At 36.1% G+C, this 24,067-nt stretch overlaps 1 protein-coding gene across 1 annotated transcript in view; it reads right to left on the bottom strand.

Moving 5' to 3' along the window:
• The window catches only part of LOC149840075 (protein DOWNY MILDEW RESISTANCE 6-like), a 72,127-nt gene that overhangs the window by 10,014 nt on the left and 38,046 nt on the right, over positions 1-24,067 (bottom strand). Inside the window, exon 2 of the mRNA XM_090004988.1 lies at positions 3,339-3,423. Within this exon, the coding sequence (XP_089861114.1) occupies positions 3,339-3,423 (85 nt within the window). The remainder of the gene's footprint in view (positions 1-3,338; positions 3,424-24,067) is intronic.

Here is a 24,067-nt window from a genome sequence, read left to right as displayed (position 1 = left end):
ATTTGTGATGATAGAGTCATTGATTTTAAAGCCTTAAAAAATCTCGTTTATAGATCAAAATCTGATGATTTAAGACTGGGATTTTATAAAACCAAGCATGTAGATCACATCATATGATTAAATTCAAGAGAAAAGAAAAAAAAATCTATGAAAATCACCCTTCACACATTAGTTCTCATATTCTATTGACTCCTCAAAATAGTGTCACAAATATTTATCAGAAAAAAAATCATAAATATGATAGTTGGCTGATGAGAAGGATATGGTGGACCACACAGGATGAGGTGATAAGCATTATCACCATTCATTGGTGATAAACCATTGTCACCCTCGATTTTTGTCATCTTCACCATACACTGCAGCAACCAGCAGGGTCTACTATGGTAAATGGCTCTTATATACCATGGTTCACTGATTTTTATCATGATGGGCAGTGATGGATGGTGGTGATGCCTTATCACCAATTGATGGTGCTAACGATTATGCACTTAACCTGCCCTCCTGAAGGCCCTTTCTTTCACACATTTTTTTTTTATGATGAAGGAAAACCTTCAGTGATGATCGGATCACTTGGGCCTACCTCCCTACAAGGTAAAACTTCAGGTTGAGGATGCCGCCACCCAACCACGAAAAAGCAACAGAAGTCCCCCTGCGCTAACAAGATTCGATCCTCGGCCTTCAACTTGACACAAGACCCCGCTGACTACATGGGTAACCACAACTGTGGTTTTCTTTCACACTTAGTAAGTGCTTTTAAGTTATGACTTGTCCAAATCAGGAATAGAAGGAAACAATGGATTGAGATGGTGTCCAAATCCATCCTATTACTGCTGTTAATAACACCCGAAAATTTGTTTTTTAGTGTCAAGGAGATTCGGTTTGGTACCCTCGTGGGTAAGGAACTCTTTAATTGGAATTCAAAGTGGGAGGTTGTTTTGGCCAAATCTAACCTATAAATGCGTTCAGCATGATCAAAATAGTAAGAATCAATTATTATTTATTTTTAATGATAAGTAGGGATCAATTCTTGGGTATTTTTATGAAGTAAAAATATGATTTTATGAGGATTGAAAATTTAGTATGTTGTTGCTTTTTCAACACTTGCATAAGCTTATATACATGTTGGGATAACATGATCCAAACACCTATGTCAATAAACTCAAACATATATAGATCACATCTAAAGGATCATATGTTCAAAAAATATTAAAAATTAAAGATATTAGAGTTTTTTTATAGGGGCTCCTTCCCCGCAGCCTGCAAACATTAACCTTAGGAACATGAAATGTCATACGTACTTAAATCCAGATTCTCTTTTTTTTAAAAAGCTTCTGATCTTCCATCCAAGGATATGGCATGGATATGCTGATATGGTATGGACCCTGTGGCAAGATCTGAAGCTATTTACTGCCCTAGCATTAGTGTTCCTACTTGAATTTCCCACCCGTACGCTTTTTGTTCCTATTCGAGCTTACCGTAACTCTTGATTTTTCTCTTACCTTTAGAGTGCCCACCTTACTTCAATAGTTTAGGGGGAGCCATTTTCCTTAACAAAGGCTAACAAAGCTCTATCTGGCATGTCATCCTCGAAATTAAGAGATCCTTGGTATAAAGGAGATAAATGCCAAATCCTTGAAATTAGGAATGTGTTAGATTTTTTGCTCAAAACTACCAAAGTATATCCTCTATCTTTTCATTTTTTTCAAAGCACGTGTATAGGGTTTCTTACCCCCATATTGAAAGTTGTAAGAACTTTCTTTGTCTCTATAAAGGAAGGTGGTGCCTCAAAGGACATAACCCTTAAAGGCATTAATTTTTGAGCTTGAACTAACCTTGAATCTTGGATTACAAACAATTTATATTTATATTTATATTTGGTTTGGTCTAGCCTTTGACTTTCTTCTCAATACTTGAGAAAGTTTTAATTCTCAAGTATATTTTTGACCATTGACCAACCATTAAATAAACTTTGACTTTGCTTTAAAACCTTCTTGGATCTTATCTGCATGAGCATTTTGAACCCTGCTCAACATTTTTGCATGAGCATTAAGAGTCCACATGCAAGGTCCACAACCGCCCAACCATACTTTTGATCCTATTTTGGATGGTCATATACCTAGCAAGGTCATTTCAGACCCTGTTTCTATTCTTTTTGTCTATTTTGAAAGCCTTTTTCTGGCTAGCCATTTGGCCAACTCAGGCCCATTATGGCTAGTCATTTGGGTTGTCTTAATGGCCATTATGATAGCCGGTAGGTTGGAGCCTATATAAACCCCGTTCTCTCTCCTCATTTTTCATCCCTCACTACTCATCTCTCTTCTATCCTCTCTCCTCTCCCATGAGCTTTGCTCTCTCTCTCTCTCTCCTGTTTTGAAGTTCCAATTTAGATCCATATCTAGTTGTATTTTGGATCTAGATCCAGAGTTGATTCTAGATTATATCCCTATTTAGGATCCATATCTGATTATAGTTTGGATCCCTATTCAAGATTCATATTTAGTTATAGTTCAAATCCCTATCCAAGATTCAATCTTGGTTATAATTTGGATCTCCATTTAGGATCGAGATCCATTATAGTTTGGATCTCTATCCAGGATCTAGATCTATTATAGTTTGGAATTCCTATCCAGGATCCATATCTATTATAGTTTGGAATTCCTATCCAGGATCCATATCTAGTTGTAGTTTGGATCTTGACTCAGTTACCCAAGATCTATACTTGATTCAAACATAGTCAAGAGGTTGTTCAAGGTGGTCCATGTCAAGGTTGTTGGGCTCACCCTGTGTAGGGTGTGGTTCGATCATTCACGAGAAGGAAAAAACTTGGTTATATTTTGAGAGCTGATCATGCATACATTTTTGCACTTTTATTCATCTTATTTTATGCATGATCCATGTTAAAATCGTTTTAAAAACTCATTTTTATCGTTAGTTAGAAAAACTGCATCGAAATTGAATTTATTGAAAAATCACATATTTCAAAGTTTTCCTGCATTTGCTTTAGTGTTTCTATTAGTTTAAGAGTTTTCTTAGTTATATTTTAATTAGATTAGGTTTTAATTGGCTAATGTAATTAGTTTAGAAAGTCTGAATTTTGACAAACATGTTTTCTAAAATAAGGCCTTTGTTGGAAATTATTAAAAATTCTTGGTCTGGTTTTAAAAAATTGGTTTAACCTAATTATAATATTATAAAAAGGAGGTGAGAAAAGGAGAACACGTTTTTCCCCAGCAGCTCACGCCTCCCCCTTTCTCTCTTTCTTTTCCTCTCTCAAAAATCGGTTTCTCTTCTCTCCTCTCTTCCTCTCATTTCCTTCCTTTGTTTCTTCTTCTTCCTACTGTTAACCACTTCATCGCCGGTTATATCTTCATCTTCATCAGAGAAGTGCAGTTGCAGCTCGGGATCAACCACTCTTTTTGCAACCTGTCCAGGCAAATATTCGGTAACGTTTTATCCTTCTTCTCCCCTTTTCTTTTTACGTGTTTCAGATTAGTTTCTTATTTTTGCTGAAAAAGAATAAAGAAAAAAAAATGTATCCTGAATTTTGTGTTAGATTGTGTTCTTGCAATGTGTTCTGTAGGGTTAACGTGTATGTGATAGATAGGTCTGTCGTGTTGGCTGGCGTATTCACGTTTTCGTCATAGTCATGTCCAGCAAATAGTGGTCGTCCACTAATCTGCGTGTGTTGCAGTTTTTGTTGTGTGGTGTTAGGTAGTTAATCTTACCGAGTAAGTAGTATGCATGTTCGGTAGCTTAGTGTACACAATCTTGAGTTGCTCTTAATAATAAAAAGAAAAAAATACACAGCGTTTCACGCTGTAAAGAAAAAAAATCACGTTGTTGGGCATACTCCAGTTGCAGCCGTTCACTTTGAATGTTTTATATTGCAGTTGTGTACTTTGAATAGCTTACAACAATTAGGATCAGTCGATTCTTTAGTCAACAACTTTTTATATGGTTAGGATTAGTCGTTTTGTGTTATTTAATTTCAGCGTTGTGTAATAGTTAGGTTCAATGTTTGTGTTAGTTTTTTTTATTCAGTCATGATTCTGTCATAGTTTTTATTCAACACTTGTTTATTACATATGTTAGATAATTTCCTTAGTTGTTTATTAAGTATTTCATTGCATATGCTCTTTACTCATTAGTTGTTTATTAATTATTTCATTCCATAGGCTGTGTACTCATTAGTTATTTATTAATTATTTCATTCCATAGGCAGTGTATTCATTAGTTGTTTATACTATTTGCTAGTTTATTTCATTAGCAACTAGGTACATTAGCTTAGTTAATAGTTATCTTCATTAGTCAATCAATATTGTTCTTTTGTTTTTGTTTACATGGCCGTTAGATTACATATGTAGTTTAAGTATTAGATTCCCTTTAGCTTATTATTTACTGTGTAAGGCATTCAGTCGTGAGTTCCTATTTACATTGATTTTTATTAGTTGAGTAGAACAATGTGTTTAATCTTGCGTAACTTTTAATTAATGTGTGTTTAAGGTTAGCCATTTAAGATGTACTGTATTAGTTAGAGTGAATTAGATTAGCAAATTAGTTGATGTTGGTTCATGTATTGATTTGATTCATGTTAAGTGTTTGTTAGTTATATTAGATTTAGTAAGTTAAATTCATGATTTTTTAGGTAGTAGATATTAGTTAATTTGTTTTAGTAATTTTCATGATTTTCATTTCATTCCATGTATTTAATGTGTTTTAAATTCAGTAGTTCATAATTATTTTAGTTTAGTTAGATCATTTTACATTAGTTTCATAACTTGTTAGTTTGTTATGCTATTTCGTCCTTTAGTGAGTTTGTTACTTGTCTAGTTAGTTTAGATCTTTGCTTTGTTGAATTTTAAGTTTAGATTTAGTCTAGTTTGTCTCGTTCCTGCTGCTTGTTTTGTTTTTGTATCTTACAGAGAGTGTCAGAATGTACGATGGAGCTCTTTTCGTGCCCTAAAAGCACTCTCGGAGGTCTTCTCAAGCCCTTAAAAGTATCCTCAAAGAGCCCTCAGAGGGCAAAAGAAAACATGCATTACCTGTTTCATTGAGGAAACAAAAAGAGGGAAGGACAAAGGGAAGCAAATCAATTCAAAGGGAACAAAGACTCAAGCACTGAAGACACTTTTGCTTTTCTTTTTAGATTAGGGTTTTATTTCATTTTATTAATTGGGTCTGTAATAAAATCATTTATTTATTTTGTTTAAGCCCTCTGCGTAGGGCCGTACTCCCTTAGTTAGTTAATTATTTAATTAATTCTTTTTATTTTGGCAATAAAGAGTAGTTTAGATTGTGTGTTTGAATACAAAGTATTTTCCGTTCCCTGAGATCGACCCGGACTCCACCACTCGTGCGAGCCAGTTTTTTTATATTTTTGGTGTCTAGCTTTCACTGGATTTTCATTAAATATATTGTTTTAAAAATGGTTTTCATAAAACTCACACCAAGAGCGTAATTGCACGAATACCCATTACACTGAAGACTTGATCCTAAGTGGGACAACTATCACTTGAAAGATTGCGTATTTACCCGTGCTTCTGAGTTCACTGGTTCAATCTCAGTTGCCTGACCCACTATGTAAGGTAATTTTTCAACAATTTTAAAGCAATAGTTCTGCAATGATGACTGTAAAGGTTGGAAACCAGATGCTGCCCAAGTTATCCCAGTTTGATGACACCAATTTTAAATGATTACAATACAAGGTGTTCATCTTCTTCATAATTGCAAAAGTGGTGCATGTGCTTACGGAAGACTATCCAAAAGAACGGGAGAACAAAACCATTGTTGAAAACCACAAGAGACTAAAGTGAAAACATGACTTCATGTGTCGTATACACATACTAAATGCACTCTACAACACCTTGCTCGACCTCTACTCAGAAGTCAGCACTGCAAAGAAGCTATGAGAAGCTTTTGAAAGAAAGTACAAAATAGAGGATGCAGAAAATTGAAAGTTTTTAGTTAACAAGTGTATGGATTTCAAATTGTTTGATGATAAGTCACTGCTACCTCAAGTACATGAGATACAAATCTTGGCTAATCAGATCAAGTCTTAGAGTATGAACCATGAATCATAACAGGTAGCTACAATCATTGGGAGATTACCCCTATCTTGAAAAGATTATCGAAATGAATTTAAACATAAGAATGAGGAGTTTACCTCAGAATAACTTCTTCAACATCTTAGAATCGAGGAGAAAACTTGATCTCGAGATAAGAAAAATGATATAAAAGAAGTTCGAGCTAAGGTAAATATGGTTAAACGTAAACCAAGTTTCAAACCCAAACTTAAGAACAAGAATAAGAAATCCAAATTTGATGCTAAACAGAGAAAGACAATTTCCTACTATACTTGTGGAAAACCATGTCACTATGTGAGAGAATGTCGACATAGAAAAAAATTTAAGGGCAATAAAGCTAGTAAACTTGATGACGACCTAGTGGTTGTAGATAGTGAGTTATTTATGATTAATTCAGATAAAAGGTGGTACATGAATTTTGGATCAACGATCCATTCATGTAATGCTAAAAGTAAGTTCAAAACATATGAAATCATGAAAAAAAATAATATTATATATATGAGAGATAAACATGAAGCTAAAGTTCATGAAAAATGGAGTGTGAAACTTTACTTCACTTCCGAAAAATGTCTAACTCTTCAAAATATGTATCACATACCTACCATTACAAAAAATCTTGTATCCACCTATCTGCTTACAAATCATGGTTTCAAAGTTATAATGGAAACCAATAATATTATACTATCGAAGAACCCTAAGTTTATAGGCAAAAGATACACCATCAATGGGTTGTTCAAACTCAATTTGAGTAATAAAGTTGATTCTTATGTTGTTTATATGCTTGACTCTTGATTTATGGCATGTTAATTAAAAATATTTGAGAAGCATAGGTAGCTTAGGACTTATTTATAAATACAAAATTGAACATTTTAGAAAACATGATGTTTGTATTAAAGTAAAGTTTGCGAAAAAACCATTTTAGAGTGTTGAAAGGACTTCTAAATTATTAGATTTAATACACAATGATGTATGTGATTTAAAAATTATTCCAACTCATAGGGGTAACAATTATTTTATAACTTTTATTGATGATTTCACCAAATATGCCTATGTCTATCTCAGGAAAATAAAACATGAATTATTTAAAAAATTTAAGATTTTCAAAGCAGAGGTTGAAAACTTTCATAATAGTAAAATAAAGTCTTTTAGATCTGATAGAGGTAGCGAATATCTTTCAAATAGGTTCATTGAATTTTGTAAAATTCATGAAATACATAAAAAAAATATTGGTCCATATACTCCTTAACATAATGGTGTAGTTGAACGTGAAAATAGACCTAATTGACATGGTTAATTCAATGCTTATTAGTTTTGGTATAGATTATAACCTGCGGGGTGATGCATTGCTTAGTTTATGTCATATCTTAAATAAAGTTTTATATTCTAAGTCAAATACTATATCTTATAAACTTTAGAAAGAGAGAAAACCAAATTTAAATTATTTAAAGGTTTGGGGTTGTATTGCTTATTAAAGTTTACTGAACTAAAATTAACCAAACTAGGTCAAAAAACTAAAGCATATGTCTTCATTGGATATTCTCAAAATAGTAAGACATATAGATTTATGAGTATTGAAACTAAAGTGATTTTAAAAACTATCTAAACCGAATTTAGAGAAGATTTAACTTTAAAATCACTTGAACCTCCAAAAGTGATTGAAAATAATCAAAGAAAAAAAAATTATGAGCCTGAAAGTCCCAAAATTTGAAAAAATAAAAAGTCAAGAAAAGCAAAAGACTTTGGTCCTGATTTTAATCTCTACATCACAGATAGAGACCTTGTTTGTTTTTTGAAATCTATGACCTCTCCTGATGCTCTTTATTGAAAGAAAGCTATAGACAGTGAATTAGATTCTATCATGAAAATAAAACTTGAATTTTTGATTGATTTACCCTCTTATTTTAAACCTTTGGGATGCAAATGAATTTTCAAAAGAAAACTTTAAATTGATGCCTTTATTGAAAAATTTAAAGCTAGACTAGTAGCTAAAGGTTTCAAACAGAAACTTGAACTTGATTATTTTGACACTTATGCTCTTGTAAGTAGGATTACATCTATTAGAACTTGGTTGCTTTGGCATCAATTTATAATTTTAAAATTCAACAAATGGATGTCAAAATTGTCTTTTTAAATGATGTCTTAGAAAAAAAATTATATGAAACAACCTGAAGGTTATATCACACCAGGTCAAGAAAAGAAAGTTTACAAATTTTTAAGGTCATTGTATGGTTTAAAACAATAACATAAGAAATTGGATAAAGTAGTCATTTAATATGATTTTAGAATTCATGACTTTGAAAAATACATATATAGAAAACAATACAACAATCCAGTGGATTAGCGATGACTTAAATCCATCGCTAATTCGCCGCTAATCTGTCGCTAACAAGATTAGCGACATATATCTTCCATCACAAATTTTTTAACGCTAATAAGCGACAATATATATTCGTCACCCATTCCGTCGCTAAGCAGCGACATACTGTATTTGTCGCCAGTTTTGTCGCTAAGTTGTGATGAAATAACGAATGACAACTTCTGTCGCAAGGCTGTCGTTACTAAACGTCGACTTCGGTTTGGCGACAGATTTATAGTCGTCGCTACCTTCAACGATAATAATAAATAGCGACGGATATATCCGTCATTAATCCGTCGCAAACAAGGAAAAAATTAAAAAAAAATAATTGAAAATTAAATATCGAGAAAAAATTTCTCGTACAATCTATATTTTGTGTGAATAAAAAACAAAGTACACATAAAAATACATATAAAAGGAAACTAAAACAATTAATCATTCCACTTTAAAATTCGCAAGTTATAATTATTTACAATTCAACATTTATATTTTTGAAACAAAAAGAAAGTAGAACAAATTCAACACATTAATCTAATCATCGCCAAGATTTTGTGCGTCTTCTTGTTCATTGCCTTGATCTGTCCCTTCAGCTCCACTACACTGATTATCGCCAGCAACCTATACAAGAAAAGAAATGTCAGTATTGATAAATAAAATATATTGAAATAAATTATACACTATACGTGATTCTATCATGAATGATATGTGTTCTAAGGCAGTAAAAAACTCTATATGTGATTATATCATGCTCATATATGCTCTAAGGAAGTCAGAAAAACTCTATATGTGATTTTACCATGCTCATATGTGCTCTAAGGCAGACAAAAAACTGTACATGTGATTCTATTATGCTCATATGTTTTCTAAGGCAGTTAAAAAACTGAATATGTGATTATATCATGCTCATATGTGTTCTAAGGCAGTCAAAAAACCTTTATATGTGATTCTATCATGCACATATGTGCTCTAAGGCTAGCAAAAAACTTTATATGTGATTCTATCATGCTCATATATGTTTTAAGGCAGACAAAAAACTGTATATGTGATTATATCATGCTCATATGTGTTCTAAAGCAGTCAAAAAAACTGTATATGTGATTCTACCATGCTCACATATGTTCTAAGGCAGTCAAAAAACTGTATATGTGATTCTATCATGCTCATATGTGTTCTAAGGCAGGCAAAAAACTGAATATGTGATTATATCATGCTCATATGTGTTCTAAGGCAGTCAAAAAAATTTTATATGTGATTCTATCATGCTCTTATGTGCTCTAAGGCAGTCAAAAAATTGTATACGTGATTCTATCATGCTCACATGTGTTCTAAAGCAGGCAAAAAACTGTATATGTGATTATATCATGCTCATATGTGTTTTAAGGCAGTCAAAAAAACTGTATATGTGATTCTACCATGCTCATATATGCTCTAAGGCAGTCAAAAAACTGTATATGTGATTTTATCATGCTCACATGTGTTCTAAAGCAGGCAAAAAACTGTATATGTGATTATATCATGCTCATATGTGTTATAAAGCAGTCAAAAAAACTGTATATGTGATTCTACCACGCTCATATGTGCTCTAAGGCAGTCAAAAAATTGTATATGTGATTCTATTATGCTCATATGTGTTCTATAAAAAAAATTAAATATGAAACACATTAACTATGACAAACAACTGTATACCGTGAATGAGGACCACAATCTGTCTATCACCTCTTTTGGATACTCTTTCCATTGAGCGTCCGATCCTCGTAGATGTTGAAGAAGTGAATTCCTAATCTCGCGTACTACTTGTGGCTCAAACCTCGTGCTTCACATAAATTGGTACACAATAAATATCAATATAAAATATTTATAAGATATGCAATAAGTAAAAACGAAATACTTACGGTCGATTATCGATATACACTATTTGAATGAGTCTTCTTGTGCCAGACTGAGAAGACTCTGCATCCTGTGTTGGCTCCTGACTTGTATGATCAATTGATGCAGGTGAGTTATGTACAGGCGAAACATCATCTGTAAAAAAATATGTAAGAAATTCTCAGAATGCGCATTTCAACTAATCAAACGTCCAATTAGTTAAATGATATACCTATCACAGAAGCCCGTGAAGATGAAGGCTAGGCCTGGCTACTACTGGATGAACGACCACTGTAAGCTCCATGAACCATATTCTAACAAATAAAAAATGTCATATAATACATTCAAATAATTCGCATCAAGTATTAAAATACATTCAAATAATTGGAATACTTGCAAATCATTCACATCATTGCAATACATTCAAATCATTCACATCAAGTATTGTAATACATTCAAATCATTTGCATCAAGTATTACAATATATTCAAATAATTCAAATCATTCACATCAAATATTGCAATACATTGAAATCATTCGCATCAAGTATTACAATACATTCAAATAATTCAAATCATTCACATCAAGTATTGCAATACATTCAAATCATTCGCATCAAGTATTATAATACATTCAAATAATTCAAATCATTTACATCAAGTATTGCAATACATTCAAATAGAGGTTTGTATTACAAGATTTTGCTTACTAGCTTGAGAATTCTTCCTCATCACTTGTTTGACTTTCATATTCTTCTTCTTCATCTTCTTCTTCATTGTTTGCCCATCCACTTTGTATATCATTTGGATAACATTCTTTTATGAATGTTTCATTGACCAATGAAGATATGACATGCATATCATGTGCAATATCGTGACCATAAGAGAAGTCATAGATATTATCTGATTGATAGTAATCACTATCTTCAGCTAACTTGTCTTCCTGTAACTGATCATACTCAGGGTATAGTTTGAACTTCACCTTGCAAACTGTCAACTATTTATTTTTATCTGACTTTTTTGTACTCGGATATGAAGTATAATAAACTTGTTGAGCTTGCGAGGCTAATATGAATGGTTCATATGTTCCAAACCTTGATTTATGATTCACCTCCACAGTGCCTGAGGCTTTATCGAGTCTTGTTGCAGTTGGATCAAACCAATGACACTTGAATAAAGTTACCCTATTATTTATGCCTAAGTAAGTCAACAACATTATTTCCTTTATAACACCGTAGTAATCATGTTCATTTTCACCGTAGCTGTTACCCTTAATACACACACCACTATTCATCGTTGATTTGTTTATACCATAATCTTTTGTATAAAATCGATAACCATTTACGATGTACCCGTTGTAACATTGCACAACTTTGGTCAGACCATTTTCTAAATCACATATTCCTTGATCTTTACCATCACCATAGCGGACCTACACACAAACATAAACAATTATTGTGATCACGACTAATTAAGTAACTTAGTGTTGTTTACAAGTACACAATTTATGTTAGCGTCCTTACCAACTGTTTCAACCACTCCACAAACTTAGTTTCACATTCTTTTTATACTTCTGCATCAGTGAGATGTGAAACTTCTTTTTGCAACTCTAGATCAAATCGTCTGTAAACCACAGATACTTATATTACCGAACCATGTATGCACGTATAGAACATAAAAGGATTTATAATTGTGTTACGTCTATATATACTTACTCGATGTATGGGTCGATCACTGAGCAATTAAAAAGAATATAGATATGTGTTGTGTCTTGCTCTTGATCTGTCAAGAGTCTTGATCGGCAACTACCAAATGCATGCCCAAGTGGTTGAAATATCGACAGCTTGTCAGCTACAGTAAACTATTCTCCATCATCGTTACGAGGCGGGCATGTGTAAAGTGTTGGAATGTGAGGTTCAAAGTACATAGATGAGAAATTTGAAATCTCTTCTAAAGTGTACGCCTCACAAATAGAATCTTCTACTCTTGCTTTATTACGAAACTTTTTTTGAGGTCAAACATGCATCTGTCAAAAATATATATTTCAAATTTGAAATATCTGTCATTGAAGAGACAAATATAAAAAAACATATACCTTTCAAATGGGTACATCCATCGATATTGCACAGAGCCACCAACCCTTAGTTCATAAGGCAAATGTATGATTAAATATTCCATAACATCGAAAAATGTTGGCATAAAGATATGACAATCATGACTCTTCAACCCATATAACTATCCATCGTCAATCTTCACAGCCCGAGCAATGTTAGAGACATATCCATTTGGAAATCTCAACTATCTCAACCATTGACATACATGCTTTATTTGATCAGGTCCAAGCACGTACTTTGCCTTTGGTTTCAGTACTTTGTCATTATACTCTTTGAGTTTCAATTCTGGTCTTTTACATATTACTTTTAAATCCATACGAACCATCAGATTATCCTTCATTTTCCCTTTAACATTTATTACTGTATTTAACACATTATCAAATACATTTTTCTCCACATGCATCACATCCAAATTATGTCGTATCAATAAGGTCGGACAATATGGTAGTTCCCAAAAAATAGATTTCTTTGTCTAATTGTGATCCTTCCCAAATCCAAGGAAGGGTGTCAGACTGCGGGCATCTGTTAATACATCTGGAAAGTATCACAATCTTCTTAAAATCTCTATGCCAGACAATCTTGTGGATGGACCTTCCATTTCAGTTGTGCCTGCTCTAAACACATTCTTTTGTCGTCGGAACAGATGGTCGCTGGGTAGAAATCAACGATGGCACTCAAACCAGTAAGGCTTCCTTCCATGCATCAATCTAAAATCTTTGGTATCCTCCATGCAGTACGAACATGCCAACCTCCCATGTGTGCTCCAACCAGATAACATACCATATATAGGAAAGTCACTGATTGTCCATAGAACAATGACCTTCATATTGAAATTTTATTTTTTGTAGGCATCATACGTGGTAACACCGTCATCCCACAGTACTTTTAGTTCATCAATCAATGGCCTTAAATATATATATCAAGATTTTGGCCAAATGAGGTCGGACCAGGGATCAACATAGACAAGAAAAGATTTAGACACTTCATACACAAGCTTGGTGGAAGGTTGTATGGAGTTACAAATACTGGCCAACATGAGTATGGAGTTGATCTATCCCCAAATGGATTAAATCCATATGTACATAAACCGATTCTAACATTTCTCACTTCTATTGCGAAGTTCTGATGAGTACGATGAAAGTGCTTCCAAGCTTCCATGTCAACAGAATGCGTGATCTTGTTTTCATCGTGTCAAACTTTATTTACATGTCATCTCATGTGTTTAGCTGTCCTTGAAGATATATACAATCGTTGCAATCTAGGAGTGATAGGAAAGTAGCAGAGTGACTTGTATGAACTTCTTTTGATCTCGTGCTACCATTGCCTCTTATCTTTGGCTTGAACCGAGGATGCCCACATGACAAACATGATATGTTGTTTTCTTGATCCTTGAAATATAACATGTAGTGATTTGGACAAGCATCAATCTTTTTATACCCCATACCTAGAGCGTTGACCATAACCTTCGCACGATAAAAATTTTGTGGCAATTTCTCATCTTTGGGCAACATACTCTTCACAATCATGCACAAATGGTCAAAACATGATTGCCTCAAATTATACTCGGACTTCAAATTTATTAGTTGAAGAACTGCAGACAAGATAGTGTGACTCTCACAACCGTTCTAAAGTGACTCATCAGCATCTCTAAGTAAATTATAAAATCTACTAGCTGCATCATTTTGTTCATGCGACATCAAATATCAAATCCATATATGGATTATCGTGCACTACATTCACCCGTGCATCAAAATTGTTAATAAATTCTTCTCCATGAAACGTCTAATTCTGATAATCACTCACAAAACCCTTCCTGTATAGGTGATGTCTAATGCCATGAGGTTTTACAAATTGACTATTCTTACAAATCTTGCAGAGACACCTAATCCGACCTGTGGGATCCACTGTACTGACACTTGTCGTTGCAAATTCAATAAAACTTTCAACACCATCCATATATTCATGCGATAACTCATTGTCAACTATTCTACGGTACATTCATTCACGGTTTGCAGTCATTTTGTCGTATGATGTTACGAATAATATCCTAACCAGTAAAAAGAGAACCATCAGAATGCTATGATGAAGAAAATATCAAATTTATCATATAATATATGATGTCATACAATCACAAGAATTATGATGCATGCATTGATAACTTAATATTTTCATGTGTAAACTATTCATGACACGATACATTCATTTGAAGCATACTTTCATTATACAATTTCACATGGAAGTCATAATCAAATTGAAAGTAACTACATGCAAGCATAGATACAATCACATCAAACATTGCAATATATTGAAATCATTTATATCAAACAAATGTCAAACATGTACCTGCAACAAACACACTTCAATATCCCGCTAACTACTACCATGCCTAGCATTAAATTCACATTCCAAAAATAAGAACACTTCTATTCTCATACATTAAAATCATGCTCAGCATGATCTCCAAACTCCAACAAAGCAGTCCTAGATATCAACAACTAAGTGAGTGTGTGAACAGTAAAGTGTTGCATTCAATAAATTAAATAACATGTGATGTGCTTGCATCACTTACTCACCACGGGTATTTACCTGATTTACATTGTTTTTGTCACTTACTTACCACGGGTGACGAGGCACAAGCGGGTTCCGTTGAGAAATCTGCAAGAGACACTGTGTTAAAATGAAGTCACCACCTGCCGAAAAAAAAATCGAGGCAAGGTCGCCCTCCTGCCAGAAAAGCAGGGGGTTGGGGGCAACCCCCTGCTCGAATAAAAAACGGCAGGAGGGCGTCCCCCTACCGAATAAAAAAATGAGGCATGAGAGCAACCCTACCAAAAAAAACAAACGAGGCAAGGGTCGCCCCATTGCCGAAAAAAAGAGAGGCACATGGGCGACCATCTGCCCGAATAAAAAAATGAGGCAGTGAGGTGACCCCCTGCCGAAAAAAATGAGGCACGGGGGCGACCCTCTGCTCGAATAAAAAAATGAAGCAGAGGGGCGACCCCCTGCCGAAAAAAAAAATGAGGCAGGGGGTCGCCCCCTGCCAGAAAAAAAAGTGGCAGGAGGGAGACCCCTTGCCAAAAAAGCAGGGGAAGACCCCTTGCCCGAATAAAACAACGAGGCAGGGGGGTCGACCCCTGCCCGAATAAAACAACGAGGCAGGGGGTCCACACCCCCTGCCGGGAAAAACAAAACGCCGTAAGGGTTGCCCCCCTGCTGGAAAAAACAAACGAGGCAGGAGGGTCGACCCCTTGCCAGAAAAAACAAAATGCGGCAGGGGGCGACCCCCTGCCAGAAAAAATAGAACGCGGCAAAGGGTCGCCCCCTGTCGAAAAAAACCAAATGCGGTAGGGGGAGACCCCCTGCCAGAAAAAACAAAATGTGGCAGGGGGGCGACCCCCTGCCGAAAAAAATAGAACGCGGCAGGGGGCGACCCTCTGCCAGAAAAATAAGAAGGTGCAGGCGCCCACCGCTACTGAAAAAAAAAGAACACTTTATCTGCGATGGGCGGGGTGCAACGGGCGACGAAACGGGGGGTGACAAGCAGCAGACCGGGGAGCGACGGGCGGCGGGCCGGGGAGCGCCGGGCGGCAAGGCGACAGACCGGAGAGTGCGTCGGGCGGCGGAGGAAGGCGTCGAGCGGTAGAGGGCGGCGTCGGGAGGGTAGGAGAGAGGAAACAAGAAAAGAGGGAAAAAGGCTCTAGTTAGGGATTTACGCAAAAATTAGCGACGGCTTTAGTGACGGAATTAGTAAGTCGCCAAGCCATCATAAATTTACAGGAGTCGTTAGCGACGAAATATTTCTGTCGCTAATGTCATCGCTAAGTAGCGACAAAAAGCCTTCTGTCGCCCAATCCGTCGCTAATCGTCGCGTGTTGCGACAAAAATGGGTCGTCGCTACGTAGCGACGGATTTAGCGATGGATGGTTTTCGGTCGCTACATTCGTCAATATTACAAATCTTAGCGACAAATTAGTTTCTCTCGCTAATCCGATGCAAAGTTGCGACAGAAAAAATCCATCGCTACTTCGCATTTTTCTTGTAGTGAAAGTAGAAGATAGCCATGCTATAATTATTTTTCATTATGTGGATGATATGTTAATTATAAGTTATAATATAGAATGTATAAATAATACAAAAAGTTTTCTTTCATTTAAATTTGACATGAAAGATATAGGATTAGTTGATGTTGTACTTGTTATTAAACTGATCAGACATAAAAGCGGTTATGCATTAACTCAATCCCAGTATATTGAGAAAATATAATTATTATGATTATAAGCCTGCTGCTACTCTGATTGATCATAGTGTTATGCTATCGATTAACACTGAAAAAAACACATTTCACTTGGAGTATGCAAGTATTATTGGTAGTCTCATGTATGCTATAAATGAAACTAAACCAGACATAGCTTTCAACATGAGCAAGTTGAGCCGATATACGAGTAATTTAGCACATGAACATTGAGATGCAATATATCGAGTCCTAAAGTACTTCAGAGGAACTTTAAAATATTGAATATTCTATGAAAGAGAACCCGCTATACTTGAAGGGTATAGTGATACAAACTGAAATTATGATTCCAATGAGTCATTATCCATAAGTGGTTGAATATTTACCCTTGAATCTAAAACAATTGTTTGAGAATCCAAGAAGAAAACTTTGATAACCTATTCTACAAAGAAAGCAAAGTTTATAACACTAACATCGAACAATATGGAAGCTGAATGGCTAAAGAATCTCTTAATAGAGATACCATTAGGAGATAAGTCAGTACCTCCAATAGTTATGCGTTGTGATAGTCAAACAATTATATACAAAGTGAAAAGTAATATTTATGATAAAAAATCTACACATATCAGTCTAAAGCACAATTATGTGAATAATTTACTCAGGCAATGAGTAATCTCAATTAAATATGAAATCTCATTGACAAAAGAACTTTCTTGAGATATCGTATTTAAGACATCAAGAAGAATATGGTTAAAGTCGGTAAACGCAATCATCGATGATGAAAATTTAACCATATGATAAACGTTAAACCATATTGAGTGGTTCAATAGAAAGAACAAGTTTATGAGTGATTGGATTGAGCACTTAATAATTTTTTCATTCCTAATGTCAAATGCTCGAAATTAGTGTAAGGAGGTTAAGTTATAATTGAAATCTTAAAAAGATTTATAGGCCTTATGGTTGGGGTATTTCAAATAAATTTACACCCTTGATGGACTTACCTATATGAGTGTGAAGGTGAGGTCACCTTCTATGGGACTTAGACTTTATCTCTATAGCACTCATGAAACTGAGATACATTACATAACCCTTAATGTATGACTTCTATATATTGGAAGACACACTATGACCACCTAAAGTGAAAGTGTGTGTTACGGTGTTTAGAAGATCAATTGAGATTTTCAATTCAAAGCTAAACTTATTGAGGTCTCAGACTGATTAAAACTAAGTAACAATAACATGGGGGTTTAAACCCAAAAAGTACCTTCACCTATGCACTGGATCTTCATGAACAATCTCTTGAGTCCTCTTTTTATAGTTTTGATCCACGTGGGGGATTGTTGGACTTTTTGCTCAAAACTACTTAAGTATATCTTCTATCTTTCCATTTTTTCCTAAGTATATGGGTATATAGTTTCCTACAAAAGTTTAGTTCTATATTAAAAGTTGTAGAAACTTTTTTTGTCTTTATATAGGATGGTGGTGCCTTAGAGGGCATGGCCCTTAAAGGCGTTAAATTTTGAGCTTGAACAAACCTTTAATCTTAGATTACAATCAATTTATATTTATATTTATATTTATATTTGGGTTTGTGCTTTACAGTTTTGGATTCAGACCCGGCTCAGTTTGGTTCGGTCTAGTCTAGTCTTCGACTTTCTTTTTAATACTTGAGACTGTTTTAATCCTCAAGTATATTTTTTGACCTTTAACCAACCATTAAATGCACTTTGACTTTGCTTTAAAACTTTCTTGGATCTTATTTGGATCTATTTGGACCTTGTTCAATGTTTTTGCATGAGCATTAAGAGTCCAAACAATCTATGGCTGCTCAACCATGTTGATTGTTGACTTCTGATCCTATTTTTGATGGTTTTGTACATGGCAGGGTCATTTTAGACCTTGTTCCTATCTGTTTGGTCCATTTTGGGCACCCCTCCCTGTCTAGCTGTTTGGGATCTCTTAATAGTCATTATGATGGCTGGTGGGTTAGAGACTATATAAACCCAACTCTCCCTCCTCATTTCTCATCCCTCGCTGCTCAGCTCTCTCTATCTCTCTCACTAGCTCTGCACTCTCCTGTTTCAGAGTTTCGGTTCAGATTCAGCTCTAGTTGTGGTTCAAATCCAAATACGGTTGTAGTTTGGAGTCCTATCTAGGGTCTAGATCAAGTTATAGTTTGGATCTCTATCCAGAATCTTGATCTGGTTATAGATCTAGATCTAATTATAATTTGGATCCCTATCTAGGATCCAGATCTGTCATAATTTAGATCCCTATTCAGGATCTAGATCTGTTATAATTTAGAATCCCTCTCCAGAATCCAGATTCGGTTGACTCATTTCCAGTTGTAGTTTGGATCTCAACTCAGTTACCCAGGATCCATACCTGATTCAAACCTAGTCAAGAGGTTGTTCAAGGTAGTCCGTGTCGAGATCGTTAGGCTCACCTAGTGCAACACGTGGTCTGATTATTCGCTAGAATGCAAAAACTCAATTGTATCTTAAGAGCGTATTTGCATGAATACTCATTGCACCGAGGACTTGATCCTAAGTTGGGTAACTATCGCTTGAAAGACTATGCATTTATGCATGCCTCCGAGCTCACAGGTTCAACCTCTGTTACCTGACCCACTAAGTAAGGTAATTTTTTCAATAGAATGGATGAGGAAAGCATGAAAGGTTCATTCTCAAATCCGAGCATTTTTCTCAGACTTAGATTTGAGATCTGAGGCTTTGAAACATAACCAAAGATTTCACTAATAACAAAGATTTCATGGATGTATAAGGGTTGTATGAGACATATGCTTCAAGTTACACCATCATAACCAACGACTCTTGGGTTTGAAGTTCGAACCAATGTTGTCTGAATCTTATCAGAACTTGATTCCTGAATCAGCCGATGTTGATTCTAAATTGAATCGAGCTAAATTGAACAATTTTTAACCAACAGATAACATGTATCATGAATAGTGTGACAAATATCGTGAGATTTATGAAAAGCTCGCAATAATATCGTGAGAAATTGCCTGAAAGTTTTAAACGATAATTTCTCATGAGATTTTCAAAATATCATGAGATTTATGAAAAAACATAAATACTGCAATTTAAATGCGATATTTACATTTTAAACAACTATTTATCACCACAAAAATCCTATATTTTTTATTTTTAAATAAATTTTATTAATATTTTATTATAAAAAATATTTTTATATTTTTAATTAATTTTTTATTATCGAGATTTTGCTGAAAAAATGTGAGATTTATGGAATTTTTTCAATTTCTTGCAAGTTTTTGAAAAATGAGAAATTGCCGTTAAAAACTTTTGTCAATATAATCATGAAAACATTAAAATAATATTCAAAAATTTAAAAAATATTTTAAACCATTCTTAAAATTTATTTAAAAATAAGCCAAATAAGCTCAGTTTCATATTGACTTTTGTTGATACTATACGAATTGGCCAATTCAGACTGATTTGCAACGATACTGACAACATTGGTTGGAACCCTAGAAGAGCAATCTTTTAGCTTGATTTTATGAAAAAAAAGAAAAAAAAAGGGCCCATCAGAGTTTTTTTTTTATTAAAATTTGTGAAATGCTTTTACCTTCTGAGTTGATGGGGGCCATGTCCCAAGTAGGGATGTACACGTGCCGAGCTAGACCAGGTTTGAGCTTGCCGAGATTGGTTCACCTAAAAAGTAGGATGTTGAGCTCGAGCTAGTAAGTTTTGTTTAGAAAAGGAAAAAAATTGAGGGGGCAGGGTTCGAACCCACCACCTCTTGAATGCATGACAAACTATATGCCTTAATTATTTTACCTTTTGTTTAATAAAACCTCTCTATACACTTATTACTGCCTTAATTGAGCCCGATTGCTTGATCAAACTCAGCTCGTTTAAGATAAGTGAGCCTGTGCTTGGTGTCAGGCTCGGTTCATTTAACATCTCAAATGAACCCAGGCTGGGCTTAAACAAGTCGAGCTCGATCGCAAGCCGAGCTTTGTGCACGCATAGTCCCAAGCTTTGTTAACGAACTTGGTCGATTATGGGTTTCAGCAAATGTTGTCACATAAGAGAGCTGAGAATGGAGAATAAGTTGGACAGAGTTTGGAGTGCTTGAAAATACTTGTAAAAAGGATGTGTTTATAAATACATCCAAACACTACCTAAGTTGTGCAGTTCTCCCAGCTCGAGCAGTAAATTGGACTGTCTCTTCGGATCTGGGTAACTAAAGCACCATTTTAATGAGGCCCAGCTCGAGTTTGACCTGATTACCTGCGCACATGGGACAAGCCCACTAAGACCTGAGCTTAGTTCATGTCTAATATGAGCCGGGTTTTTGGACTACCAGCAGGTAGAGGTGTCAATGGGTTGGTTTTGACCGGGACCTGACCCATATGGTCAGGGTTTGGTAATAAATAAGAAGGTCTGACTAGAATTTGGGTTGGACCTGAAGGGCAATTAATATGTGAAGCCGGGTATGGTTTTTGAAATTTCATGCAAGACCCATAACCGACCCAAGTTCTGACAAAGATCCGCTATTTTTCAATGTAAAAATGATAAAAAAATTTATTTTATCGGGTATGGTTGGGGTTTGGTTCATTAATCTTTATAGGATCCGGGTATGGTTTCCCTTTTGGTGGGTCTGATTGGACCCAGGTCCAACATCTCAAATCAGGTTTGAGTCTGGTTCTACTTTGGTCCAAACCAAACCCGACCCATTGATACCCATACCAGCAGGTCAGGCCCTCTCCCTGTCCCACCCGTCTCTATTGGGTCGTCTCAATGCTAAATCCCATGTATATATATATCCACCAATATCCATGCGCCTAGTTGCTGGGGCTGTCAATTGGTCGGGTTTGTGTTGGATAACCCACCAGATCTAAACCCAAATAATCGGGTTTGGGCAAGAAAAATTCTGACTCGAATATTATCTGGGTTAACCTCAGCCCGAACTGAGTAAGGTATAGCTCAGGTTGGGGATATATTTTTGCACAGATATCTGACCTGACCGTGTCAGAGCAGATCCAGTGATCGGGTCCAAACACTTTACAAATGTACTCGGGCCACACAAAACACAGAACATTGCTGTGCATGCGTTAGCAATTTTTTGTGTTTTATGTGACCCGAGTACTTTGTGTGTATTCGGTGCCAATCACCTAGCCGTGCTTTACGCAGAAAATCACTGTTTTCTGTGTTTTGTGCAGCCCGAGTATTTTGTAAATTACTCTAGGCCAATCACCTAACCGTGCCTCGACTTGTGGATCTTGTATATATTTTGAATGTAAAGATGCCTTTAAATTACAGCCGAAAACTTCATAGGCTTACCCTCTTGCCTCTAGAGAGTCGCCATGCTTTGCTTTGCATAAGGGATGACACTCATGAGATTTGAACCTAGACCGCCTGCCTAGCGGCTTAGGTCCCTATCTCACTATGCTAAACCCCTTTGGGGGCGAAGCAGGTTATATGTTCCCCCCTCCGAACAGGGCAGTTAGCTACATCTCATGATCGGGGGTCCCAAAGAGCACCACGTATGTAAGCATGTGTGTCTCGTATCTCCATGTTTGTCAGCATTAATTAGCGTTGGAGTTTGATGTGATTGCAAAGACTTAAGTACCCTCTCCTCCATTGGTGCAAAAAAAATGACGGTTCTTGAAAAGGAGTGGTTGTAAAGACTTAAGTGCCCCGAAGATGATTATTTAAGATCTAGTCTCTGCACTGCAGGATTATCCGAGAAAGAAATCTCCCCTAGAGGAGGCCATGAACATCAACCCTCTTACTCTCTCTCTCTCTCTCTTTTCTATTTCTGCTTCTGTGCACATCCATTAGAAGATCATACATTGCTCTATCAAGCACCGACTGACTTGCACATTGACTGTTGTGGAGCCTGATTCAAAGTTTTTACCCTTACAGGAGGAGGGTTTGGGGGCTCATCCCAGCGTGGGTAGCATCATTCAACTCTCACTCTCTCTCTCTCTCCCTTCTATTTCTGCTTCTGTGCACATCCATTAGAAGATCATACATTGCTCCATCAAGCACCGATTGACCTACACATTTACTGTTGTGGAGCCTGATTCAGAGTTTTTACCCTTACAGGAGGAGGGTCTGGGGGCTCCTCCCAGCGTGGGTAGCATCATTCAACTTGAAGAGTTATGGAGTCTGATTCAGAGCTTTTACCCTTACAGAAGGGGGGTCTGAGGGCTCCTCCCAGCGTGTTCATGGCCTTTTGCCCTTACAGGAGGGGGGTCCGGGGGCTCATCAACCCTCTCTCGCTCTCTCTCCCTTCTATTTCTGCTTCTGTGCACATCCATCAGAAGATCCTACATTGCTCCATCAAGCACCGACTGACCTGCACATTGACTGTTGTGGGTCCTTACTGATGAGCTGCCTCTAAATTTATTCGACTCTGGGTCCTTACTGCACTTGAAGTTGAGTCATTGTATTTTTTGTTATTCGGTGGGTGGTGAGGCCCTCCTCTACTCTCTCAAGACTCTTAGCTTGGGAAATCTTTCTTTTGATGATTGTGGTTGTAATGTATCGTTGAAGTTAAAATGGGGAATGAAATGACAATAGAAATCGCTGAAAATTTACAAAAATAAACTAGACTCAATAACGAAGACACCACTTTTTACAGATTTGGAATATGACCTCCGGTTAGGTACAACGATTTGCTTACTGAATAACACTACAAATCGCTATAGCGTTGGAGTTTGATGCGATTGCAAAGACTTAAGTACCCTCTCCTCCATTGGTGCAAAAAAAATGACGGTTCTTGAAAAGGAGTGGTTGTAAAGACTTAAGTGTCCCGAAGATGATTATTTAAGACCCAGTCTCTGCACTACAGGATTATTCGAGAAAGATATCTCCCCTGGACATCAACCCTTTCACACTCTCTCTCCCTTCTATTTTTGCTTCTATACACATCCAACAGAAGATCTTACATTGCTCCATCAAGCACCGACTGACCTGCACATTTACTGTTGTGGAGCCTGATTCAGAGTTTTTACCCTTACAGGAGGAGGGTCTGGGGGCTCCTCTCAGTGTGGGTAGCATCATTCAACTTGAAGAGTTATGGAGTCTGATTCAGAGCTTTTACCCTTACAGAAGGGGGGTCTGAGGGCTCCTCCCAGCGTGTTCATGGCCCTTTGCCCTCACAGGATGCTACCCGTTCGGGCTCATCAACCATCTCTTTCTTGCTTTGATTGTTTGTGTTTATTGCTTGTTGCTTAAGTGCTTCTCAGTAAGCAGAATCTGGCCCTCATGCTCATCTCGATTGGATTACTGAGATTCCACCAGTAAGATCCGTAGTCCTTCTTGCTGCTAACTCTTTACATTTGCAGGTTGTTTCTTCAAATGATTATAATAATGACAAATATGCGAAGGAGTTCAGTATCAGTGTTTCTAATGCGCTTGCTACTT

The sequence above is a fragment of the Nuphar pumila genome, chromosome 4 (genome assembly GCF_984573655.1).
Source record: "Nuphar pumila chromosome 4, dmNupPumi1.hap1.1, whole genome shotgun sequence".
Taxonomy (NCBI): domain Eukaryota; kingdom Viridiplantae; phylum Streptophyta; class Magnoliopsida; order Nymphaeales; family Nymphaeaceae; genus Nuphar; species Nuphar pumila.
The sequence above is the reverse complement of the archived record's forward strand: the minus strand, read 5'-3'. Positions and strand labels throughout refer to the sequence as shown.